The sequence below is a fragment of the Olea europaea genome, unplaced genomic scaffold (genome assembly GCF_002742605.1).
Source record: "Olea europaea var. sylvestris unplaced genomic scaffold, O_europaea_v1 scaffold399, whole genome shotgun sequence".
In the NCBI taxonomy this organism is placed as follows: domain Eukaryota; kingdom Viridiplantae; phylum Streptophyta; class Magnoliopsida; order Lamiales; family Oleaceae; genus Olea; species Olea europaea.
The window spans coordinates 603,096-631,094 of record NW_019259490.1 but is presented as its reverse complement, the minus strand read 5'-3'; the positions used below and the strand labels follow the sequence as shown (position 1 = coordinate 631,094).

Below are 27,999 nucleotides of genomic sequence, written 5' to 3'. Positions count from 1 at the left end.
ATCATCGAAATTCATTGAACCGAAATTGTAAATCCATTTTTTGGCTAATCTAAATTCATATGATGAGGTAAAGCTGTCGTATCGATGCATGAGGCTTGTGGTGGCCTCGACATTGCGGCGCATGAAGCCCACGTGCGGGCACTATTGTTGCATACGAGGGCACGTAGTTTCTTTTTTGGGAAAACGTACAGAGGAAAGATTGTTCCTGGAAGTTTTACAGACATGCTGGTGGTGTTTTATTTTTCTCAAGAAACACGCTAGTTGAGAATAGTTTTGCCCTTGGTCGTTCGATTGCCATTTATTGTTGCTACAGTTGTTGAAAGCTCAAAGAAGAATAGTACTGGCCTTAAAGCTTTTAAAAGTTCACATCTTTCGTTAAATTTATTGATCAACAAATTTTTTCGCTCAGTGTCGTGTTCTTTCTATATTATTATTGTAGTCGAGGCTATCGTGTGGGATAGCCAATTACTTTTTGCATTAGAGGTTATCATGTAGGGTGACATTAGGTGTGTGGAGTAACCATTTCTTGTTGCTAATCTGTTACTAGGTGGCTACTTCTTATTGGTAATTTGATGACTGAATTCGATTAAGGACCACGTTTTTTTTTTATTTTGTCCATGTGCCCCTTAATATTAGCCTGGAGCCAGCCTAGATATGGGATTAGTTCGCATTTGGATATTCGAACCCTTTGCCTTTCTCTTTGCTTTGTCTTTTATTTTATTTTGTCCACGATATGCTTTTGTCCATGGATCGCTCTTTGTAGATTAGCAAATAGTCCCCCAAGTCCGGTTTTACTATTTATATTGAATCTAGGACTTTAAACACTGTTTTTAGTTGATGAGGCTCTTGAGAGCTTCCTTTTTTACTCGACCTTTCTATTGGTCAAGTTGAATGTGGGAGACTTATAGGCCATTAGTTTTGATTGATAAGCGTAAATGAGTGTTGTTCGGTTTTTTCTTGATGTATGGCTTGCGATCTTCTTGGGCGCTTGGATTGCACGTTATCTATCCCGGGATCTGAATAATCACCTATTTATCTTTAACGGTTAATATCCTTAGTTAGAATCTATAAATATGTCATTACTTCAGTTGGTCTCCCTTTCGTGCTTCTTTACTTCTTTTGAACAGTGATAATATTTCTCATTTTGAGCTTACAGTCTTAGCCTCTTTTCGTGCCATGCCTTCTCATGCTATTTTCTTCTAATGCATCTGGTGATTCAGGTTCAAGCAATATGATATTTTTTAGGTATCAGTTAGATCAAATGTGGGTGTTAGACCTCCATTCCAGAGGTGGAGGTATTCGGGTAAGCTTTTTCGCAAATGACACATTCGCACTATCGTCTCTCTATTGATATTTTGGTTTCTTTAGCTTGCGAGAAATGATGTGAAACATAATGGAATAAGCATGGACTCTCGAAAGATCATTTGGAGATTCTATCATATGATTGCACTTCTTCGCATGGGTCATCTATTCAGGCATGTTCGCTGGTAGAGAGGCATGGATATTGCCGCTCTCTTTGGCATGTCGTTGAAGCTTCCTCCTCCGCCCTCCATTTCCTAGTTTTTTGGCACACTCCATCAATGGGATTTTACAAGATCAGCACTGACGAAAACATTAAGGATGGAATTGCGAGTGGTGGAGGCATTATTCGGGTCGCTGCGTTCGAGCTTTCTTGACATCTTATGGGGACTATACCATCCTGGAGATGGTATTTTACTTGCTCGATGGCTAGGATTATCTGATATGTGGATGGAGACTGATTCACCTATGACTGTACATTGTATCACCAGGGGTAGAGGTCTATGCGTGACATAGATTATTTTGAGACAGGTCCGACACAATCTTTCTTTGGTTTGCGACTTTACTCCTAAATTTAATGAATTCACTTGCATTTTTAGGTTAGAGCCTGTGACATTATCAGGAGTATGGTCCTTTAGACCTTCCATGGGTAGAGAAGCCATTTTTCCAGCTTTTGCCTTGACTTCAAAAATTCATAACTCGACCGTTACTTGGAATTTATGGATAAAACCAATTGGATTTGATAGTCTCATGGATTAATACTAAATAAATTTAAAATCATGTGGTTTGGATGTTTGTGGAATTTTATGTCACTTTAAGTGAACTGCACCAATTTACCTTTCAACTGGGCCGCTGCTGGGTTTCGAAAATCATTTTACTACCTCATAAGATGCTGACAGAAGCTAGTTTTTGACTATGTTAAGGATTTTCCCACTTTACATTAAAATTTGATGAAGTTTTGAGATCGATAGCTATGCAAACAAACCTATTTTGTCATTTACCGTTTGAGACAAAAACTAAAACAACAACATTACTTTTGAAGTTTTGCCAAAAATTTCAAGTCAATAGTCGTTACATGCAGGGAACCCATTCGAAAAAAATTTTGAAATTTTTTTTTTTAGTATTGAATTATTGTTAAAAAAATAAAATTCTTCAATTAAATTCTAAAATTTAATCTTTATACCTTCCACTAAAAATATAGTTAGATAAATTTATGGCTAAAGTACAGTTAATCTCGTGACATTTCGATCCATGCGGGTCGAGACTTTACATATTTGTACACTTCCAAGTATTTAAAATTTGATAACACAAGAACTTGAGTAATTATTGTGTGAAAGATTGGAATATACTTTGTTGTCTTCCCTAGTTTGGAACATATGTTGCTGTCTTCCTAAGTTTGGAACATCTTGTGCAATATATATATATATGATGATAAAGAGGTTGATTGGTGAAAGATTAGTAGTATCTATGATGGCAGAGAATAAAGAGATACTAACAAGCCCTAAGGCGCAAAGCCATAAAATGATATCCAAACCAATTCTCGAGAAAGGAGTTTTTCATTTTGATTGTTCTGTGCATGATAGAAATCATGCATTACCGAGCCTTTCTTTCAAAAACCGAAAAGATAGGGATACACCTATTACCAAGTTTCATGATCCAACCTACATTCCGACATTTCAACGTGTTACGGGAGAACAGAGAGTCAATATCAAGGTAATATTATTTATCATCATGCTTCCGCGTGTTACGTACTTGGATATTGTTGAAACATTATCCTGTTTCGATTCCATAAGTTTTTATAAGTTTAGATATCTTAATATACTGGTTGAACTCTTCTGCATTTTAGCTGCTAGCTGGTACCTCTTTTATGGAACTGGAGAAGTAAGTGGGAGTCTAGAGCGTACTCGAATGAGAGTAAGCTATTTGATCCAAGTATTCGGTCACTAATTATAGTTTTAAACTGGTCTTGAAGTACTTTCTATTTTTATTATAAACGGATTTTTACTTGGAATACTGACTCGTACGGCTGTGGCGTGGAGACAACTTCCTTGTATCAATCCCATCCTTGGGTTCTAGAGGTTCTTCCCGACGGAAAATTATTAGGGGTTCTTGCAGATACTACAAAAAGATGTGAGGTACTTGTGATTTCTTGGTTATTTTGTGTGATCAATTGTAAGACAAAATGGCCTTTTAGAATTCAACTTGTTGCTCGAGCAGATTGACTTGAGGAAAGGCATCACCATATCCTTTCATCACATTTGGTCCATTTTCTTCACCAGCAGATGTTCTTATGTCTTTCTCCCATGCTGTGGGTAATTACCGATCATCACACTCTTTAATTTTCCGGTTGTTCTAAATATTTTTCTTATCTCTACTTACCGGTATTTGGGACTGTATAGAGCATAATCTTACTGACCACTCTGGGTATATTGGCAATCATAATGTTTCCTTTTCTGCTTCCTTTGTAAATGAATTTCACAAATGGCCCGACTTTCAAGTGTTATTACCAAATTTTAAACTAAGACTGTGCTTTTTCTAGTGCTATGTTCTTCTTGTAGTCTTCCCCTTCTTACTACCCACAAGTTGAGTTGCAGGTAAAAATATATAATAATGCCGTCTTTTTTACTTTCTGTAGAATTTGAATTCTACAAAAATTCTAATATGTCAGTACGTAATCCACGATCGAATTTCTCTTTCGTCACATTTTATTGTTGTCTTGCTCTATCTACGTACTTTTCCTACCGCTTTTATTTCATTGAGGAATTTTTCTACCAGGTACTGTTTTTATGCCACCCAAATGGTCACTGGGCTATCAACAATCTCATTGGAGCTACGCTTCTAATGCACGAGTTTGCGAGGTTGACCATTTATAGTGTTTATATTTCTTATTTGCATAGATTACATGGATGGTTTTCAATGTTTCACATTTGATCAGGCATGTTCCATCTCTTAAAACTTGGTTTGTTCCAGAGATGAAGTATGAAAAATAATTAAAAGCTCATTAGTTCCAGACATGAATTATAAGACCTACATTTAACGTGTAGGACCAATTTTCGGATCCAAGGTCTCTTGTAGACTATCTTCATCAAAATGGTTTCAAAGTGTTGGGAAAACACCTCCCAATGAATGCCCAAAGATCAAACTAAGTTGGCAAAGTGAAAATTTCCAAAACACTTTAAGAACAAGAAGATGAGGAAGAAATGATTTCCAATAGAATATATGAAATTCAATGTGTTTGGATTACTTGAACAAGCCTCAAGTTAATCCCCAAGAAAGAAAAATACCTTTGAATTTATACCCAAGATGAACACCTTCAACTTGTAAAATTCTCTCCAAAGTTTTCTCTCTTTTTTCTCTAGGTCTTGGGTTGTGTATGTTGTGTTTGAAAGAGGGAAAAAATGCATATATATATATACATGCCGGGGCGCCTAGGCGCCATGGAAGTGGCGCCTAGGCGCCAATATTCTGCTTCCCTTCTGCATTCGGGGCGCCTAGGCGCCTGGACATGGCGCCTAGGCGCTGTCCATGCAGCGCCTAGGCGCTGCTTGCCTTCTTTTCCCTTTCTTCTCTTCTTGCTTCCCTCCTTCTCACACAAAGCAAACTGGATGCTTGACCCAAGGATCAAACATGAGGATGGCTACTTCGTCTATGACAGTGGTTCTGAAAAAGATGTCTGGGTTCAAACTGCTTGTCAGGAGCCACTTGTAGGTACTTATAATACTTCCATCCCACCTCACATTCCTGTAAAAAAAACCAAAAAGAAATGAAAAAAGAAAAAAAATAGAAGGAAGCAGAAAACTAAAAAAGCGTGAACTGGCCTCGGTAAAATTTTTGTTTGTTTGAACTTTTACTTCTTTTTTGTCAATAGTTAATTTTAATTTTATTTGCTTCTATCTTCAGGGAAGGTGTGGCCTGGGCCGTGTGTATTTCCTGACTTCACAAGATCAGAAGCCCGCTCGTGGTGGGCTAGTCTTGTCAAGGACTTTGTTACTAATGGTTTGGATGGTTTATGGAATGATATGAACGAACCGGCAGTTATGGAGGTGAAGTTCAAACTTTGTTAGAAGTGCATTTCTTTCTTGGTTTTGCGTGACTTGTTTTGTTGCAGACTCCAACGAAGACAATGCCTGAGAGTAATAGTCACAGGGAAGATCCACAACACGGAGGCAAATAGAACCATTCACATTATCACAATGTAATGCTTGGTCCTGAAATCTTCTTTAAGTAATTCAAATTTACTCATTGATATGCTTAGTGTAGCTTTTTAGTTTGCTTACTGCATAGAAAAATAATCTACTAATTAGTGATTTTCTTTCAGATCATGTATGATGCCTGAATTGCCATTCACTGATTTCAGTTGCTTATTCCAGGGTTATGGTATGCTGATGGCAAGATCAACATATGAAGGCATGAAACTGGCCGAAGAACAAAAACGTCCATTTGTTCTTGCTCGAGCTGGGTTTGTGGGTAGCCAAAGGTATGCTGCTACGTGGACAGGAGATAATCTCTCTACTTGGGAGCACCTTCATATGAGTATCTCTATGGTTCTTAATCTGGTAAGTGAAAGATATTGCCAAATATGTCTTTGAAAACCATAAAGGATACCAAATTCTTTTGTTTTTTCAATGCGCCACTATTCCGGACTCTTTAACATTTTTACTTTTGGTATCATCGATGCTCATACCTTGGGTTCATTTATCTCCAACAGCACATCACTAAATCTTTCTTTTCTAGAATTCCTATCTTTATCCCATATATTATTAACCTTTTATCAAATGGATGTTCACATGGACACTGATTGGTGAGAGATAATTGAGATATATAACATAATATTGCCTTAAAAAGCTTGGGAATGGGCAAAATGATTAAGAAATCCACCTCGGATATTTATATCGTATCTTTTATTAGTTAGGGGACGTGAAAGAAAAAATTAACATCCATAGTAATTAGAAGACAAAGCCCATGTTTGGTATGAATATTAGTTATGAGAGAGTGTGTTATAGAATCATTTTAGGCCCTTCGACTACTAAGTTCCGTCTCATCTTTTACCTGAATTTTTTAACATGTCAGAGCGTGGTCATTCCAGGCGGTTAACTCTGTTTAGGTTTTCCACTGTCTTCATTTAATTGTTTGAAGTTGAAAATTCCATGTAGACAGTTTCTCTTATTTTTAATTTAGCATGACTGAGTTTAGTGGAAGAACAAACTGAACACCAAAACTTCTTTATTTTTTATTAGTTCTGGAATTTAGCACACTCAAGTCCTCGTAATACCAATTATGTCAAGACCACCAGAAGTTGCAAATCGGCGACTGATTTTTACCTGCAACGTTATATCTTGTGCATTATAATTCTATTCTCTATGCTAATTTGTCTGAAGCAATCTTCGTGTACTGGTATAGAAATAACATCATGCTATTTCAATTGAATTTCTATTTCAATCTTCATGAAATTTCGATCAATGCATTTGCTTTAAGATTACTATTTGCTACTCTTCACTTCATCAAGTGTAAGTCTTTTATCTCTCACAGTGTGAAGAAGTTTGTCGATTGGCATTGATGAGGCGGTATCGGCTTTTACCTCGCATATATAATCTGTTTTACTTGTCACATACACTAGGGATCCCTGTGGCAACTCCAACCTTTTTCGCCGGTACGTTCTCATGATGGGCAATTAACTGGGCTTCTTGAAATTTGCAGTAAAGCACATTCCTGTATGGTTTTTATTAGGGTTAATATTCTTTTGCAGATCCCAAAGATATCAAGTTAAGAACACAAGAAGATTCATTCTTGTTGGGACCACTTCTTGTATATGCCAGGTTCTCATCTCTTTTGAGCTTGAAGACAGTGACGATCGAAATATTTAGAATTAACACGCAATCAAATATGCTCTCTTTTACGAGTTCCATTTTCCCTCTTACTTTTGTGTTCATTATTTTTCATTTCATCTATAGGTGCCACAATAGGAAATATTACTCTTCTAAGTTTTGTTGGGTACTGTATTCGATTTCGCAACATGAAGGAAGATCGGGAGTTGTGTCAAATGCCGCACAAGTTGCCTCAAGGAATATGGTTTAAGTTTTGACTTAGAAGATTCTCATCCGGTACTTCAAAATATCCTATCATACGACCTTTAATTTTAACTTGCATTTTCTTTTTGGTCAACGAAATCTCGCAAGTCCAAGGTATCGTGAACAAGTAATGTAATGATAAGTAAAGTGTCGTCCACGAAAACTATGTACTTAATCCAGGTTTAATTAATGGTAATTCTAATCGAATAGTCAAGTTAGCATGAAGAATTTTTATAACTTTGCTAGCGAGTAATTAAGAATGTTTTTGTAAATTTGATTAAATACGCACTATGACTTTGAATTCTCCTTGTTTGTCCATTATAATACAATTCATTACCGTGCAATATTTATATATTTATTCTTGTTGTCTTTATAATATCTCTCAAAGAAAATTAAACACATCATCTTATGTGACTTTCCTATATCTTCATGAAATATGCGAACATGAAAGCATGCATTAAAACTCTAGGACACTAATAAAAGTTATACAAGTTGTAACAATATATTTGTATACTCTACGGACCTCACAACATTAGGTATAACGTGCAATGTTTCTTATTATTTCTCTCAAAATTAACAAAAATCACACATCAATCAAATTAAACTATGCGTTGATCAACAATTTGTGCCTAACTTTTCCCTATTGTCGTACTAGGATTTGCCATCCCTGTATCTAAAAGGAGGATCCATTATTCCTTTGGCTCCTCCTCATCAACATGTTGGTGAAGCTAATTGTATAGATGATGTAACTCTGCTGGTGGCGTTGGATGAACATGGTAATTTTTCTGTGTTGTATATGTTGCTGGCACATATCACTACTTCTGTTGAAGGTTGCAAACAAATAATATTTCCCTTCTACTAATGAATTGACTAGACATTAGTGTATTCCTGAATCGATTCTCTTCAATCACAGGTAAAGCTGAGGGTTCTCTATGAAGATGATGGTGATGGATATGAATATCTTAGAGGATACTTGTTGACAACATATGTTGCTGAACTTCAGCATTAAAGATTTCAAAAACTAAAGGATCTTGGGATAGACCAAAGTTGCCACTTACACGTGAAATCACTAATTTGCATTGGCACTGTGGTATGTATTTATTAGCAGTGTTCCATTATTTTTCGGTCAAGAGTTTCCTTGACCCAAAATGTAAAATCTTCGTTTTTTTTAATCTAATTTTTTTGGTTTGTCAAATAGCTTGATGCATGGGGTACTGATGGGGAGACTGTGCAAATCGAATTTATATGGTAGATGAAAATGCTGAAAGTAAATAAAGTACTGAAAGTGCAGAGTGCGATGTGAGTGTAGAAAGTAATGGAAGCGATTGTCCGCTGGAATGATCATAGCATGTGTGTTCATTTGTTATCTTCCATATACAGTTCTTTTCAATAAGGTTTGCAATAATTCTGGTATGTAAATAAGGGTATAAACCCCCCTGAGTTTACTTGTATAAGAAATAATAAGAATTGTGGAGCAGACTCCCATTCTTCTTGATTTTTAACTCTTTGTTTCATTTGTGTTGTTGAGTTCACATCATTAGCGTTGTTGGTTGCATTTTACATCTCTGTTTAGCTAGCAATTTATAAATGGTTTATAAACATAGTCAAAATTAAACATCCGTAATTGTTGCACATTTTTTATCCGCATATTTTTTTGGAACCCACTATTATTCTTTTTATTATTCTTCTTTAGAAAGATCAATAAATTTGTCAAACGGAGGATAAAAAACTCCGCAAAACACAAGGGAACAAATTTGTTAGGTCCACCTTTTGAAATAAAAAGTAGGATTGGGCTCTGAAAGTGGTTTTGCGGAAACAAAGTCTTCATTCAATATTTCAAACAATTGCAATGAGACTATAAGTACAGAATTATTGTCGGATTGAGAGAAAATCTCGAAACTGTGTTCTTCTATTCAATCAGGAGCCTGCTGAAGAAATAGTTGCTGCTGGCAGTTAAAGACCTAAGTCTATGGTTAATTGAAATTGAATAATTGATCTCTAAACTCATGGAAATGAATAAAATGAAACTAATAACTACGAATAAAGATATAAAATAAAAGGAGAATAGATATTAAAAATTGCTAAAACATAGGATAGAATCAGTCGAATACATCTTCATCATTCTCCTCAAGTTGGAGAAGATTTAAGCTCGAATCTTACATTGTATCTACGTACAAACAATGCCTTGCCGCAATAGTAACGAAAATTGATTGAATGAATTCAGCCGCTTTGTGGTTAATTGTGGGGGTGATAAAAGGCAGGTAAATTTGGTAAGTTGTTGAGAGAAATCGCTTGAGAAATGGCCTCGAATTAATGACCTCTCTAATTATTTGATTTATGGATACACGATTAAATTGCTAGTCTCTAGCAGCTAGCAATTCAAGTCCCAATAAGAAACATAGCATTAAATTATGGTAAAGAAACAGGTAAAACTATTTGAATACCTCAAACAAAGAGCTAGTAAAAGATCACAAATGCTATCAAGATTATTTCAGTTATAACCTCAAAAAAAATCATGTGTGCGTGCCGAAATCGCAACCTTCTTGCTGCAAACCACAGTAAATATAGGCTTGAGAATTGCTCCAACTAGAAACTCAACTCCATATCCACAGGAGTAACTGAATAATTTAACGTTAGGGAGTAGTCGCGTGGAGTTAAAAAAACAAACAAACCCTCAGTTGTGAAAAGGTAAATAGTGGCAGTCGTGTTTCTGAAATTGTGAGCTTTGCTTGGTGTTTTCCTTTCTTCTACTCCTTCTTCGTGAGTTGCAACCATTGTCACTTCCTTTGTGGGGGTAATCCTTTGCGGAATCGAATCCGTTAAGCTACGAAACAAGAGGTCACACAAGTATTTTGGGTAAAGATTTCAATCGTTGGAGTGACCTAGGGGTTGATCAAACTGGGCCTGCTTTTTGGAATTATTGAAGACAATTTGGGAGCTATTTCGATCGACAATTTACATCGGAGGAAAGGTTGGTACAAAGCAATAGACAGCTGAAGATCATCGAAATTCATTGAACCGAAATTGTAAATCCATTTTTTGGCTAATCTAAATTCATGTGATGAGGTAAAGCTACCGTATCGATGCATGAGGCTTGTGGTTGCATCGACATTGCGGTGCATGAAGACTACGTGCGGGCACTATTGTTGTATACGAGGGCATGTAGCTGCTTTTTTGGGAAAACGTACAGAGGAAAGATTGTTCCTGGAAGTTTTACAGACAAACTGGTGGTTTTTTTTTTTTCGAGAAACACGCTAGTTGAGAATAGTTTTGCCCTTGGTCATTCGGTTGCCATTTATTGTTGCTGTAGTTGTTGAAAGCTCGAAGAAGAATAGTACTGGCCCTAAAGCTTTTAAAAGTTCACATCTTTCATTAAATTTATGGATTGAGAAATTGGCTCGCTCAGTGTCGTGTTCTTTCTATATTATTAATGCAGTTGAGGCTATCGTGTGGGATAGCCATTTACTTTTCGCATCAGAGGTCATCATTGTTGCTAATCGTGTTACTAGGAGGCTACTTCTTATTGGTAATTTGATAATTGAATTCAATTAACGACCACATTTTTTTTAATTTGTCCATGTGCCCTTTAATATTAGCCTGGAGCTAGCCTAGAAATGGGATTAGTTCGCATTTGGATATGCGAACCCTTTGCTTTTCTCTTTCGTTTGTCTTTTGTTTTATTTTGTCCACGATATGCTTTTGCCCATGGATTGCTCTTTGTAGATTAGGAAATAGTCCCTCAAGTCCAGTTTTACTATTTATATTGAATCTAGGACTTTAAATACTGTTTTTTGTTGACGAGGCTATTGAGAGCTTCCTTTTCTACTCGACCTTTCTATTGGTGAAGTTGAATGTGGGAGACATATAGGCCATTAGTTTTGATTGATAAGCGAAAATGGGCGTTGTTCGCTTTTTTCTTGATGTATGGCTTGCGATCTTCTTGGGCGCTTGGATTGCACGATATCTATCCTGGGATCTGAATAATCACCTATTTATCTTTAACGGTTAATATCCTTGGTTAGAATCTATGAATATGTCATTACTTCAGTCGTTCTCCCTCTCGTGCTTCTTTGCTTCTCTTGAACAGTGATGAGATTTCTCATTTTGAGCTTACGGTCTCAGCCTCTTTTCGTGCCATGCCTTCTTATGCTATTTTCTTCTAATGCATCTGGTGATTCAGGTTCAAGTAATATGTGTTGCGGAAGCTCTCTCTAAAGGATCTTCAAATGGTGGTTTTCCAGGCTCAGTCCAACGTACCTTTCTCTACCAACAACCAATCCAAACGGCTCCAAACCACAACCAATTGATTCACCTTGGTTTCTATACAATCTTACCCACGTAGGACAAGAAGGGATGATGATTTATGGCCACAAAGGCTAGGAGAAGACACCACAAAGGTATACTATGAAAGAACTACCAATTGCACACGTTATACAAGCGTTTTGGACACTTCTGGACACCTTTTTCTCACACAAAAGGGGGACAGCCGGGATTCACTAGTTTCTTCTCTCAAAATCACACAATCATCATCACAAAGAGGCTAGGGTTATATTCATATATATACTCTAGGGTTAGGCTTTAAGTTGGGCCATTAAACGGGTAAACGGGCCAAGATTCAAGCCATCCACAAGGAATACAATTGGGCCGGGTGTAGCTCATGGATTTGGTTGTTGGACGTATTTCATTCATCGGTCTATGCCTATGAAATAATATTAACCCACGTTAACATCATAGCCCGGGATTTATTGGGTATCAAAAAACTCAACAATATGATATTCTTTAGGTATCAATTAGATCAAACGTGGGAGTTAGACCTCGAATCCAGAGATGGAGGTATTCGGGTAAGTTTTTCCGCAAACGACACATTCGCACTATAGTCTCTCTATTGATATTTCGGTTTCTTTAGCTTGCAAAAAATGATGTGAAACATAACGGAATACGCATGGACTCTAGAAAGATCATTTGGAGATTCTACCGTATGATTGCACCTCTTCGCATGGGTCATCTATTCGGGCATGTTCGCTGGTGGAGAGGCATGGATATTGTCGCTCTCTTTGGCATGTCGTGAAGCTTCCTCATCCGCCCTCCATTTTCTAGTTTTTCCATCGATGAGATTTTACAAGATCAGCATTGACGAAAACATCATGGATGGAATTGCGAGTGGTGGAGGCATTATTCGGGTCGCTGCGTTCGAGCTTTCTTGACATCTTATGGGGACTATACTATCCCGAAGATGGTATTTTACTTGCTCGATGGCTAGGATCATCTGATAGGTGGATGGAGACTGATTCACCTATGACTGTTCACTATGTCACTAGGGGTAGATGTCTATGCGTGACATAGATTATTTTGAGACAGGTCCGACACAATCTTTCTTTGGTTTGCGACCTTATCTCCTAAATTTACCTAAAATGAAACTAGGTTACTATTTCACTTGGGGCCTGTGACATTATCAAGAGTATGGTCCTTTAGACCTTCCACGCGATCTTCGAGCTCTTGTTTAGATTGATAGACATTATTCTCCAAACATTAGAGTGTAATAGTCTAATTTTCATTTGCCTGCATTGTATGAGAAGTAGTGCTTCTCCAATTTTTCCTTTCCTTCACATGCGTAATTTGTTAAGATGTCTATGCATCATTTTTTTATTTGAGTGCTCTTAACGACAAAGTTAATTTTTCTATTTGGCAGCAAAGAATTAAAGGAAATTTGATACGACAAAATGTGTGATAACTCTTTTCAAGTACTATGGACGAGGATCAGAAAAAGGAATGCGATAAACTCGTATATACCTCTATTGTCTTGCATTTTTGGCTCAGTTTTGCATAAAGTGGGTAAACATGATTGAACTGAAAAACATTGAAAAAAGTTGGAAGTAAACTTTTCTTATTTGAAAGTTTCTTTAGTTTTAAAATTGATCCCCCAAAGGGATTGGATGTCAATCTTGACGTTTTCAGTAAACTCGTGCAGGATATTACTTATTGCGGTGAAAAGTCATGTGAAGAATATAAAGCTATAATCCTTTTGAATGCTATTACTGACATGTATAAAGAAGTCAAGAATGCACTCGCACATGGGAGGGAGACTCTGACACCTATAGTCATTGATTCCCAAAAGATGAAGAAGAGAGGTGAGAACTGGAAAAAAAACTAGGGAAATAACGGAATGATTCACCAAACTGGAGGTATGTCTCGAATTAGGAATGGAAATTGGCAAAGTAGTAATGGCAGGAAGAAGGGTAGAGGTCACTCTAAATCACAGGAAAATTGAAAGGGGAAGAAATATTATGGTTGTGGTAAATTAGGACATTTTATAAGCGATTGCAATAAAGAGAAAAACATATTGAGAGATAAGAGAGGTATGGATCAGAATGATGCAAATGTAATGATCCCTAGAGATGAACTTGTTGAGGTTTACGTGTCTTAAATTCTGAACCAACTGAAATTAACCTGCCCATGAGCTCCCATATACGAGTAGACGTTCGACTTTGGTGCTTCTTGTCATGTTATATCAATAAACATTAGTATGATAATTTGCATGAGTTTGATCATGGACTTGTAGCTGCATGAGGTGGAATCGTACGTGGGTAGGAATCTAATTTCTCTAGGGAGTTAGGGGATACATGTGCTTACTGTTCACTTGGTGATAAAGTTACTAAAATTTTTAAAGGAGCACTTAGTGATTTTAAAGCTACTAGGAGAAATGGAATATAAATCATGCATGCTAAAGCGATGAGTGGTTTAAACTCCACTATCACCTCCATTGACACTGATCACAAATAAAAGTGGCACGATAGGTTATCTCATATTAGTGTTAAGGGACTTAAGTTCCTTAAAGATAATATTGTGTTTGGTAGGGATCAAGCATTTGACACTTCATTTTTTCTATCATTGTGGGCTAGGTAAACATCATAGGATGCCATTTTCATCTAGCATGTGTAAGACATCTGGAGCGTAAGAATACATTCATACTGATTTGTTGGGGGGGGGGTGATCTTGGGAGAAATCCCACGTTTGGTGTAACAAATATTTCATGTCTATTATTGATGATTTCTTCGTACGTGTGTGGGTTTGTTTCATTAGTGTGAAAAGACTTATGTTCCTTAGCGATAAGCATGCGTGATCAGGTGTCTGACATACCATTTTGCGATCATTGTGTGCAGGTTAAACATCATATGATGTCATTTTCATCTAGCATACACAAGACATCATGAGTGGGGGGGGGTGATCTTGGGAGAAATCCCACGTTTGGTGTAACAAATATTTCATGTCTATTATTGATGATTTCTTCGTACGTGTGTGGGTTTGTTTCATTAGTGTGAAAAGACTTATGTTCCTTAGCGATAAGCATGCGTGATCAGGTGTCTGACATACCATTTTGCGATCATTGTGTGCAGGTTAAACATCATATGATGTCATTTTCATCTAGCATACACAAGACATCATGAGTGTTAGAGTGCATTCATACTGATTTGTGGGGGTCCTATGAGCAATCCCACTTTTGGAGGTAACAAATATTACATCTCTATTATTGATGATTTCTCCAAACATGTGTGGTTTATTTGCTAAAAGATAAATATGAAACTTTTACAAAATTTAGAAATTGAAAAGTTCAGTAGAGAACCTGACACGTAAAGGTCTTGAAAATGTCTTAGAACTGATAATGGTTTTGAATTCTAAAATGATGACTTTGATATATGTGTAATGATTGCAACATTACCAGAAATCAAATTGTGCCTCATACTTCCCCAGCAAGATAGGGTTACCGAAAGAATGAATCGTACTTTGCACAATAAAGTTAGATGTATGATATTAAGTTTTGGTGTGCAGAAATCTTTTTCGGGTGAAGCTCTTATGAATGCATACTATCTGACTAATACGACTCCTTTCGCTATTTTAAATAGTGGTATCCCGTATGAAAATTGCTCGTGAGAGAAATTTGGGCGGTCTTGGAAAGGGCAGGTTTTACGTCTAATAACAGAGATATAGTCTGTTATTATTGTAAGGAAAAGGGGGCACATGAAAAAGGATTGCTATAAGTGGCTGAATAGGGATAGATTACTTTCTACAAATCAGAAGGAACAACTAGGTAATTTCGGCGAAGCCAGCTTTATAAAAGATAACTGCAGTGTGGAGATGTTTTGGTTATTTCCGATGGAGATTCCAAACCTGACGATGATTGTGTTCTCGATACGGCTTGCCCTTTTAATATGTCCTAACCTTAATTGGTTTTCAACATATTAAACAGCTTCAAGAGGTTCCTTGGTAATGGAAAATAATTCATCTAGTAAGATAGCTAGTATTGGCAATGTCACAATTAAGCTGTTTGATGGAACGACAAGGACACTTGGTGAGTGAACGTGTTCTAGATTTGAACAAAAATATCATCTTAGAAGAGAACCGTGACAGCTCGCTAGCTACGAGGGTGCCGCTCGAGCGGTAGCTTCGTCAAGATTTTAAAGGTTTTGCGATTTTGCCAATTTTCGGACTCCTATTTCAACCCTAATGTTTCATTATTGTTTTTATCTATTATATTGAGACTTCACCATACATTGAACTCTTCATGTACTAATTCTCTTAATATTTTAGGAGTCGTTGTGTTATAAATTTGTTGTGCATTATGCTTACTTGATTGAATGAAAGTTGAGATTTAAACCAAACTTATATGCGGCATAGAGAGAAAACTGTCTATAGACTAAAATCATCCCTAGTCTTGCTAAGAACGATAGAATAGCTTACAAAACATCTAGAGGGAGTATGACAGAAAAGTAAGACCATTCTTAATAAAGAACGAGACGACTACTGGCTAGCCTACGACTCGTTTCCCTTGTTTGATCCCCATTATTTTCAAGATAAGTGTCTCTCTTACTTTCTACTACACATTCTTCAATGCAATAACATTATACATAAATTCAAAACTTTTTCTTATTTTTAACTGCACATTATCCATCAAAATACAATTTCAAAACACATTTTGAGCAAAAAAATTGGGCTTAAGCAGGTGCATAATAGTGTTAGGGGGCACGAAGTTTCCATATTCCGCTCCACAAAATCAGCTATTGTAGTATAATGATTTGCTTCAGCTCATAAACCTTGTTTATTTGCCTCGCAAAATCTGCTTAAGTAATCTCTTGATTTACAACATTAAAAAATCAGCACATAATCGCCTTTAGCTTTAGCACAAGTGATGAAATACAAAAAGAAGAGTTCATAAAAAAGTGAAAAATAAAATTTTAAAGCATCTGTTTTGGATAATTTTGTGTCTAGAATTTGAATGCTATCTTTTTCAGTATTTAATTCTCGTCGTTGTCGCTAGTCGTTATCTTGAATTTCTTCCAGATTTTATTTACTCTTTAATTACAAGTTGTACGCCTTATAACAATCAGTTGAATTTGAATTAATAAAAAGCATCTGGAAGATTCTCAAATTATTCTTTCTTTCTTGGTATTTAATATTTCAAATCTACAAATCTGAGTTTCGTAATATTTTGCTCATTTTCCTCTACGCCAAATTGGAAATTTTAAATGAAATATATGAGAATTAAAATTAGTGGCTCAAGCATTCAAATAGCTGAAACTGATTGAATGAATTCAGCTGCTTTGGCTAATTATGGGGGGTGTTAAAAGGCGGGTAAATTTGGTAAGCTGTTGAGAGAAGTGGCTTGAGAAATGGGCTCGAATGAATGACCAACTACCTGTCTAATTATTTGATTTATGGATACGTGATTATATTGCTAGTCTCTAGGAACTAGCAATTCAAGTGACACTAAGAAACATAGCATTAATTTGTGGAAAAGAAACTAGTAGAACTATTTGAATACCTCAAACAAAAAGCTAGTAAAAGATCATAAATGCTATCGAGATTTTCAATTATAGCTTCAAAATATACTATGCGTGTGTGCTGAAACTGCAACCTTCTTACTGCAAACCACAATAAATATAGACTTAACCATTTCAGTTTGAACATCAATCTGAGTATGTGCAATGTTGTTGAGTTGTAACTCTATCCAATCATTTTCCACAAAGTCGACCGGAATTAAGCTAAGGACTTCGAATCTTGATCAGAAGTCATAGATAGAAGGTTCCTTATGTAGTCTGACTATCTCCTTAAAGAACAACTCCGTCAGGTATGCTGATTGCCGGTGTTACGACAGGAATTAAATGTGCAAATTTAGAGAATTTGTCCACTATAATGAAAATAGAATCTTCGCCTCGGTGTCGTCCAAGGAAAGATCTTCCCAATGCTGCTCCGAAATAGGCAAAGGCATATATAACTGGTGCTCTGCCTTTTAGCATTGACAAGCTGGACACTTCCTCGTGAGTCTGTTGGCATCCCCCATCAACTGCGGCCATTATACGACTAAAGATAAATAAATAATCACAATTTATTTATTATAAATATTATTTTACAAGAGCCAAGCTATACTATATATGCACATAACCTCTAATCTTCTAGAACCCACGGATAGGATGAAACCCTTTTAACGATGCGTTTGTTTCTTATCGGTTTAATTGTTTTTCAGTGCCTGGAATGTTTGTGGTTCGTTCTTATAGAAATTGGATATTTTTTCATCTTAAATATCATGTATTTTTTCAAGTTAGAAATTGATTAGGCGAATTTATGCTTCATGTTCAGAATGTTAATTAATTTCCTTTATTTTTTTTTCTTTTGATACGAGGAAAGTTTAGAAAATTTACTAACGAAGCAAAGAGGGAGCTACATTTCGTTTGTTTAACTCGAATGTAATTTCTAATGTATGGGTCGATGTTAGATTGATTTTCAATAGCTGCTTGAATTGGAATTAGTCGATAATTAGCCCATCGTGTAATTACATTGTGGTGGATTCTCAAACCCTAGTAATTTTGATCACTTGAGTCATTGTTCTAATTAGTTAAGTTAATTTCATTTACTTGTCATGTTTCATTTTTATTATTTCAAGAGGAGCTGGACTTTTATCAACTGGACTAGAGTAATAATTAATATAGATTAGAGTTGGCTTTCTCTATACGATCTCTATATTCCAACGTATTCTTTGGAAGCTCGAGAAATAAAAATGAAATTAGACTATTATTTTGTGATGATCTAGCACCACGAGCCTAGCCCAATTAAGAAATGAGCTATGGAAGCTCAACCCATTTAAGATTTTGAAAGCTCAAGCTATAAGTTAATTAAGAGCCCAACAATTTAAGAGATTAAGTTTAAATAAATTTGATTACAAAGATTTAATGAATAATTGGATTGTTACAATTGTCATTTGCATGATATTTCGTATAGGCAACCCATGTTCGAATCACCATGTAGATGTTTTTATAAATTTTTTTTTATAAATTATTTTTTTTATGGCTTAAAAACTTTTCTAATTCTTAGTTAAAGACCCAATTTAACAAACTTAATGATAATACAACCCCCATTCGGTTTTTCATTAAAAAAGAATGTTACAAGAAGTGGACGGTCACTTTTTCACTACACCCCTCCTCAAATCCAAATTTCCTCTTATTTTCTTTCAAAAAAATTCATGTCAAGTTAAGCTAAGGAAATAACAAGGGTGAGAAGAAGAAAGGCTTTCTATACATTTTTTCTTTGATATCCTAGAAAATTCGAGGTAGGTAGAGGTGTAAGTATTTATTTCGTTTTCAAATTATGATTTTTCGACAAATGTTTGAATGAAACGGTACCTCCGGGTATGGTGCTTCAGCACTACAACAGTTTGAGTCTTATGATAATGCTATTGTAATTGGATTTTGCTGAAAATCCATCTACATCCGAGGTTATGAATCTATAGTTCGATATTTTTAATTTGATAACGAAATGCACCGATGATATCTATTGAATTTCAAACTCATGGGTTAGTTTCCTTCCTACAGGTTGAATGGATTTTCCTTGGGGCATGGATGATGCGACATGTCATGGAGAAGCCGGTGATTTAATATCTTTAGTTGATTGTGAAATGTTTACGTTTTCTTTAAATTAGATTCCTATGGATGTTGCGTGTTTAAGAACATTCTTTATGAATAAATTATGTTTGAAAGTAGACATGTGTCATAGTAATAAATTTAAAAATCACCATTTACAAAAATATGTTAGCGATTTAAAGTTTTTCCGTCTCTTCAAAAATTTCAGTTTCTGCCTCGTCTTTAAAAATTCATAACTTTTTTTTTACTTTGCATTTTTATACAAAGCTAGTGGTGTTGGATAGCCCCATAAGTTATCTATTGAATGAACTTGGAATCATGTCAATCCGATGTCGGTAGAATTTTATATGTTGCATAAAGTAAACTGCATGGGTAGAGTCACCGTTTTTCCAGCTTTTGCCTTGACTTCAAAAATTCGTAACTCGACTGTTACTTGGAATTTATGGATGAAGCCAATTGGATTTGATAGTATCATGGATTAGAGACTAAATAAATTTAAAATCATGTGGTTTGGACGTCTGTGAAATTTTATATGTCATTTTAAGTGAACTGCACCAGTTTACCTTTCAACTGGGTCGCCGCTGGGTTTCGAAAATTATTTTACTACCTCTTAAGATGCCGACAGAAGCTAATTTTTAACTATGTTAACGATTTTCCCACTTTACATTAAAATTTGATGAAGTTTCGAGGTCGATAGCTATGCAAGCAAACCTATTTAGACATTTACCGTTTGAGATAAAAACTAAAACAGCAACATTACTTTTGAAGTTTTGCCAAAAAATTTACGTCAATAGTCGTTACATGCATAGAATCCATTCTAAAAAAATTTTGAAATTGTTTTCTTTTAGTATTGAATTATTGTTAAAAAAAAAAAATAAATTCTTCAATTAAATTCTAAAATTTAATCTTTATACCTTCCACTAAAAATAAAGTTAGATAAATTTACGGCTAAAGTGCAGTTAATCTCGTGACGTTTCGATCCATGGGGGTCGAGGCATTACATATTCGTACGCTTCCAAGTATTTAAAACTTGACAACACAAGAACTTGAGTAATTATTTTTTGAAAGATTGGAATATACTTTGCTATCTTCCCTAGTTTGGAACATATGTTGCTCTCCTCCCAAGTTTGGAACATATGTTGCTGCCTACCCAAGTTTGGAACATCTTGTGCAATATATATATATGATGATAAAGAGGTTGATTGGTGAAAGATTAGTAGTATCTATGATGGCAGAGAATAAAGAGATAGTGACATGCCCCAAGGCGCAAAGCCATAAAATGATATTCGAACCAATTCTCGAGAAAGGAGTTTTTCGTTTCGATTGTTCTGTGGATGACAGAAATCATGCATTACCGAGCCTTTCTTTCAAAAATCCAAAAGATAGGGATACACCTATTACCAAATTTCATGATCCAACCTACATTCCGACATTTCAACTTGTTACGGGAGAACAGAGAGTCAATATCGAGGTGATATTATTTATCATCGCGCTTTCGGCGTTTTACGTACTTGGATATCGTTGAAACATTATCCTGTTTCGATTCCATAAGTTTTTATAAGTTTAGATATCTTAATATACTGGTTGAAATTTTCTGTATTTTAGTTGCCAGCTGGTACCTCTTTTTATGGAACTGGAGAAGTAAGTGGGAGTCTGGAGCGTACTGGAAAGAGAGTAAGCTATTTGATCCAAGTTTTCCATCACTAATTATAGTTTTAAACCGTTCTTGAAGTACTTTCTATTTTTATTATAAACAGATTTTTACTTGGAATACTGACTCGTACGGCTATGGCGTGGAGACAACTTCCTTGTATCAATCCCATCCTTGGGTTCTAGCGGTTCTTCCCGACGGAGAATCATTAGGGGTTCTTGCAGATACTACAAAAAGATGTGAGGTACTTGTGATTTCTTGGTTAGTTTGTGCGATCAATTGTAAGAGAAAAATGGCTTATTAAAATTCAACTTGTTGCTCGAGCAGATTGACTTGAGGAAGGCATCAAATATAAAGATCGTCTCCCCATCACCATATCCTTTGATCACATTTGGTCCATTTTCTTCACCAGCAGATGTTCTTATGTCTTTCTCCCATGCTGTGGGTAATTACCGATCATCACACTCTTTAATTTTCCGATTGTTCTAAATATTTTTCTTGTCTCTAATTGCCAGTATTTGGGACTATATAGAGCATAATCTTACTGACCACTATGGGTATATTGGCAATCATAATGTTGCCTTTTCTGCTTCCTTTGTAAATGAAATTCACAAATGGCCCGACTTTCATGTGTTATTACCTAATTTTAAACCAAGACTATGCTTTTTCTAGTGCTCTGTTCTTCTTGTAGTCTTCTCCTTCTTACTACCCACAAGTTGAGTTGAAGGTAAAAATATATAATAATGACGTATTTTTTACTTTCCGTAGAATTTGAATTCTACGAAAATTCTAATGTGTCAGTGTGTAATCCAAGATCGAATTTCTCTTTCGTCACACTTTATTGTTGTGTTGCTCTATCTACGTACTTTTCCTGTCGCTTTTATTTCATTGAGGAATTTTCTACCAGGTACTGTTTTTATGCCACCCAAATGGTCACTGGGCTATCAACAATCTCGTTGGAGCTATGCTTCTGATGCACGAGTTCGCGAGGTTGACCATTTCTAGTGTTTATATTTCCTATTTGCACATACATCTCCTGCTTCTTTCTCCATCATTTTTTTCTTTGCATGTTCGAATATGTTAGTTTTCTGACACTTAAATTTGTACTCGAAAATGCTAGTTTTCTTACTTCTAAACTTGTGGTGAATTTTATAGGCTATGAATTTTGTGTATTATTTAACACTACCAATGTGAACTTGGAATTTGTTATGTGAAACTTATATTGTAACTACCGGGGTTAAATGGCGAGCTGGTTTCTTCAAGCATGTTTACCATTTAAAGTTGAGCTCATTTTCCCTTGCCGAATACAGATTGCTGGGAAATTTCGAGAAAAAAAAATTCCTTGTGATGTCATATGGATGGACATAGATTACATGGATGGTTTTCGATGTTTCACATTTGATCAGGCATGTTCCATCTCCTTAAAACTTGGTTTGTTCCAGAGATGAAGTATAAAAAATAATTAAAAGTTCGCTACTTCCAGACATGAATTATAAAACGTGCATTTGCCGTGTAGGATCGATTTTCAGATCCAAGTTCTCTTGTAGACTATCTTCATCAAAATGGTTTCAAAGCAAACTGGATGCTTGACCCAGGGATCAAACAGGAGAAGGGCTATTTCGTCTATGACAGTGGTTCTGAAAAAGATGTCTGGGTTCAAACTGATTGCCAGAAGCCGTTTGTAGGTACTTATAATACCTCCATTCACATTCCTGTAAAAAAAATCGAAAAGAAAAAAAAAATAGAAGGAAGAAGAAAACTAAAAAAAGCGTGAACTGGCCTCGGTAAAATTTTTGTTTGTTTGAACTTTTGCTTCTTTTTTGTCAATAGTTAATATTAATTTTATTTGCTTCTATCTTCAGGGAAGGTGTGGCCTGGGCCGTGTGTATTTCCTGACTTCACAAGATCAGAAGCCCGCTCATGGTGGGCTAATCTTGTCAAGGACTTTGTTACTAATGGCGTGGATGGTTTATGGAATGATATGAATGAACCGGCAGTTATGGAGGTGAAGTTCAAACTTTGTTAGAAGTGCAGTTCTTTCTTGGTTTTGCGTAACATGTTTTGTTGCAGACTCCAACGAAGACAATGCCTGAGAGTAATATTCATAGGGGAGATCCACAACACGGAGGCCACCAGAACCATTCACATTATCACAATGTAATGCTTGGTCCTGAAATCTTCTTTAAGTACTTCAACTTTGCTCATGAAATTGATACGCTTAGTGTAGCCTTTTAGTTTGCTTAATGCATAGAAAAATAATCTACTAATTAGTGATTTTCTTTCAGATCATGTATGACGCCTGAATTGCCATTCACTGATTTCAGTTGCTTATTCCAGGTTTATGGTATGCTGATGGCAAGATCAACATATGAAGGCATGAAACTGGCCGAAGAACAAAAACGTCCATTTATTCTTACTCGAGCTGGGTTTGTGGGTAGCCAAAGGTATGCTGCTACGTGGACAGGAGATAATCTTTCTACCTGGGAGCACCTTCGTATGAGTATCTCTATGGTTCTTAATCTGGTAAGTGAAAGATATTGCCAAATATGTCTTTGAAAACCATAAAGGATACCAAATTCTTTTGTTTTTTCAATGCGCCACTATTCCGGACTCTTTAACATTTTTACTTTTGGTATCATCGATAGTCATACCTTGGGTTCATTTATCTCCAACAGCACATTACCAAATCTTTCTTTTCTGGAATTCCTATCTTTAGCCCATATACTATTAACCTTTTATCAAATGGAAGTTCACATGTACACTGATTGGTGAGAGATAATTGAGATGTATAACATAATATTGCCTTAAAAAGCTTGGGAATGGGCAAAATGATTAAGAAATCCACCTCGGATATTTATATCGTATCTTTTATTTGCATAGTTTGGGGACGTGAAAGAACAAATTAACATCTATAGTAATGAGAAGACAAAGCCCATGTTTGGCCTCCATTTTTCTAGAAATCATTTTTACCCGACGTCAATTTTAACCGCATATTTCAGGAAATCAACAACTTTTATCAACTTTTCAATCACACATTACATCAACTTTTATCAAAACCTACTAAAAAACTGATTTTTATCTAAACCAGATTGGGGCGAAACAATTCAAAACTCTGGAGGAATTTACTCGGTTCATTTTAGCTTTCCCTCGCAGTACTCGTATGCTATTGATCGTTAAGGAATACTCGTGCCGTTAAGGATAAAAATACCAAATTATTGGGAGAGATCACCCGATGGTGATTGTAGATGATCCCTGATGGGCACAGTATGTATGATTCATTGCTTGTGGTTTTGATGGACCTCAATTTTTCACGCCTCATTCTCACAAGGAGGGACTTTGAAGCATGTATAGAACAATAGGATCTGCAAATGACAACCCCCACGAGAGACTTGAGAGCATATGCTAATACTCGCGTGTATGCATGTGTGAGAACGAATTTATGTACATAAGCACATTTTTAATCCATAATCGTAAAATATGTGCTTTTATTTCGATTATTAATTTAATGGAAGATGAATATAAAAAGCGACTCTGGCATTTGTCTTGTCCTCTGATGACATAATGACATTTCTATACTAATTTTGCATAGTTATCGGCAAAATGCTTGAAAGAGTATGCCTAACTGAATTTACCACTGAATTAAAAAAATGATGCCACTTTCAGTTTTTTCCCCTTGCTATAGTCGACCAAATTAATGAGCTTGTATCCAGGGGCTTAGTGGACAGCCATATTCAGGGCCAGATATTGGTGGATTTGGTAGGGATGCAACATCGAAGCTGTTGAGAAGGTGGATGGGTGTAGGAGCTATGTTTCCTTTTTGTCGTGGGCATTCTTCGAAAGATACCATTGATCACGAGCCTTGGTATTTCGGAAAAGAGGTTGGTCCTTTATTCACAAATAAGTGACTAATTATGTATATGTGAAGTTCATATGTGAGTTTTTTTGTCAAATGACGTTCGTGAGAATTTCACCGTACTTCTTTCTTTTCGTTACTCTAATGTGACTACACAAAAAGAACTCCAATATTTTATGTAATTACGGTAAACTGACTGGTGCTGGAGAGATCGCAAGTGAGAATATAGTGAGTCCTTCGCAAGGTTAATGCTATTGCATTGATGACGACGAACTCGTATACTTTTTCTTACATTGATATACAGTATTTTCTGAGCATAATTAGTTTAGTATGAATATTAGATATGAGAGAGTGTGTTATAGAATCATTTTAGGCCCTTCGACTACTAAGTTCCGTCTCATCTTTTACCTGAATTTTTTAACATGTCAGAGCGTGGTCATTCCAGGCGGTTAACTCTGTTTGGGTTTTCCACTGTCTTCATTTAATTGTTTGAAGTTGAAAGTTCCATGCAGACAGTTTCTCTTATTTTTAATGTAGCATGACTGAGTTTAGTGGAAGAACAAACTGAACACCAAAACTTCTTTATTTTTTATTAGTTCTGGAATTTAGCACACTCAAGTCCTCGTAATACCAATTATGTCAAGACCACCAGAAGTTGCAAATCGGCGACTGATTTTTACCTGCAACGTTATATCTTGTGCATTATAATTCTATTCTCTATGCTAATTTGTCTGAAGCAATCTTCGTGTACTGGTATAGAAATAACATCATGCTATTTCAATCTTCATGAAATTTCTATCAATGCATTTTCTTTAAGATTACTACTTGCTACTCTTCACTTCATCAAGTGTAAGTCTTTTATCTCTCACAGTGTGAAGAAGTTTGTAGATTGGCATTGACGAGGCGGTATCGGCTTTTACCTCATATATATAATCTGTTTTACTTGTCACATACACTGGGGATCCCTGTGGCAACTCCAACCTTTTTTGCCGGTACGTTCTCATGATGGCCAATTAACTAGGCTACTTGACATTTGCAGTAGAGCACATTCCTGTATGGTTTTTATTAGGGTTAAGATTCTTTTGCAGATCCCAAAGATATCAAGTTAAGAACACAAGAAGATTCATTCTTGTTGGGACCACTTCTCGTATATGCCAGGTTCTCATCTCTTTAGAGCTTGAAGACAATGACGATTGGAATATTTAGAATTAACACGCAATCAATCAAATATGCTCTCTTTTACGAGTTCCATTTTCCCTCTTACTTTTGTGTTCATTATTTTTCATTTCATCTATAGGTGCCACAATAGGAAATAATACTCTTCTAAGTTTTGTTGGGTAATGTATTCGGTTTTGCAGCACGAAGGATGACCGGGAGTCGTGTCAAATGCCGCACAAGTTGCCTCCAGGAATATGGTTAAGTTTTGACTTTGAAGATTCTCATCCGGTACTTGAAAATATCCTATCATACGACCTCTAATTTTAACTTACATTTTCTTTTTGGTCAATGAAATCTCGCAAGTCCAAGGCATCATGAACAAGTAATGCAATGATAAGTAAAGTGTCGTCCACGAAAACTATGTACTTAATCCAGGTTTAATTAATGGTAATTCTAATCAACTAGTCAAGTTAGCGTGAAGTATATTTATAACTAATTGTCGACTTTACCAGTGAGTAATTAAGAAGGTTTTTGTAAATTTGATTAAATACGCACTACGACTCTGAATTCTCCTTGTTAATCCATTATAATACAATTCATTACCGTGCAATATTTATTTTCTTATTCTTGTTGTCTTAATAATCTCTCTCGAATAAAATTAAACACATCATCTTATGTGACTTTCCTATATCTTCATGAAAGATGCGACCATGAAAGCATGCATTGAATCTCTAGGACACTAATAGAAGTCATGCAAGTCGTAACGGTATATTACTATACTCTTAGGACCTCACAACAGTAGTTATAACGTGCTATGTTTCTTATTATTTCTCTCAAAATTAACAAAAATCACACATCAATCAAATTAAACGATGCGTTGATCAACAATTTGTGCCTAACTTTTCCCTATTTTCGTACAAGGATTTGCCATCCCTGTACCTAAAAGGAGGATCCGTTATCCCTGTGGCTCCTCCTCATCAGCATGTTGGTGAAGCTAATCGTACAGATGATGTAACTCTGCTGGTGGCTTTGGATGAACATGGTAATTTTTCTGTGTTGTATATTTTGCTGGCACATATCACTACTTCTGTTGAAGGTTGCAAACAAATATTATTTCCCTTTTACTAATGAATTGACTAGACATTGGTGTATTTCTGAATCGATTCTCTTTAATCACAGGTAAAGCTGAGGGTTTTCTCTATGAAGATGATGGTGATGGATATGAATATCTTGAAGGAGGATACCTGTTGACAACATATGTTGCTGAACTTCAGCATTCCAGGGTCACCTTAAAGGTTTCGAAAACTGAAGGATCTTGGGATAGACCAAAGCGCCGCTTACACGTGAAATTACTGATTTGCCTTGGCACTGTGGTATGTATTTATCAGCAGTGTTCCATTATTTTTCGGTCAAGAGTTTCCTTGACCCAAAATGTAAAATCTTCGTTCTGTTGAATCTAATTTTTTTGGTTTGTCAAATAGCTTGATGCATGGGGTACTGATGGGGAGACTGTGCAAATCGAATTTATACGGTAGATGAAAATGCCGAAAGTAAATAAAGTACTGAAAGTGCAGAGTGCGATGTGAGTGCAGAAAGTGATGGAAGCGATTGTCCGCTGGAATGATCACAGCATGTGTGTTCATTTGCTATCTTCCATAAACAGTTCTTTTCAATAAGGTTTGCAATAATTCTGGTTTGTAATAAGGGTATAAACCCCCCTGAGTTTACCTATATAAGAAATAATAAGAATTGTGGAGCAGACTCCCGTTGTTATTGATTTTTAACTCTTTGTTTCATTTGTGTTGTTGAGTTCACATTATTAGCATTGTTGGTTGCACTTTACATCTCCGTTTGGCTGGCAATTTATAAATGGTTTATAAACTTAGTCAAAATCAAACATTCATAACTGTCGCACACTTTTTATCCCCATATTTTGTGGAACCCACTGTTAGTCTTCTTCATAAAGATCAATAAATTTGTTAAAGCAAAGCACAAGGGGACAAATTTGTTAGGTCCACCTCTTGAAATAAAAAGTAGGATTGGGCTCTGAAAGTGGTTTTG

The 27,999-nt window shown here is 36.0% G+C and overlaps 1 protein-coding gene and 1 long non-coding RNA gene across 2 annotated transcripts; both read left to right on the top strand.

Moving 5' to 3' along the window:
- The first annotated feature begins 84 nt into the window (after positions 1–84).
- Positions 85–27,752, top strand: LOC111387342 (alpha-glucosidase 2-like). The gene is made up of 22 exons (XM_023011896.1): positions 85–233; positions 548–564; positions 1,221–1,303; positions 1,476–1,641; positions 1,733–1,798; positions 2,666–3,012; positions 20,882–20,950; positions 21,034–21,171; positions 21,255–21,372; positions 21,835–21,917; positions 22,238–22,333; positions 22,444–22,612; positions 22,790–22,932; positions 22,998–23,084; positions 23,265–23,450; positions 24,638–24,805; positions 25,652–25,772; positions 25,869–25,938; positions 26,139–26,226; positions 26,860–26,980; positions 27,118–27,311; positions 27,420–27,752. The coding sequence occupies exons 1-22, from the start codon at positions 85–87 to the stop codon at positions 27,471–27,473; spliced, it is 2,733 nt and encodes a 910-aa protein (XP_022867664.1). The 3' UTR covers positions 27,474–27,752.
- LOC111387353 lies at positions 4,812–8,892 on the top strand. Its single transcript, XR_002701392.1, has 9 exons — positions 4,812–5,007; positions 5,200–5,494; positions 5,670–5,855; positions 6,829–6,949; positions 7,046–7,115; positions 7,251–7,400; positions 8,023–8,143; positions 8,281–8,457; positions 8,566–8,892. It is a non-coding gene; the product is annotated as an uncharacterized LOC111387353 (long non-coding RNA).
- Positions 27,753–27,999: the final 247 nt, after the last annotated feature.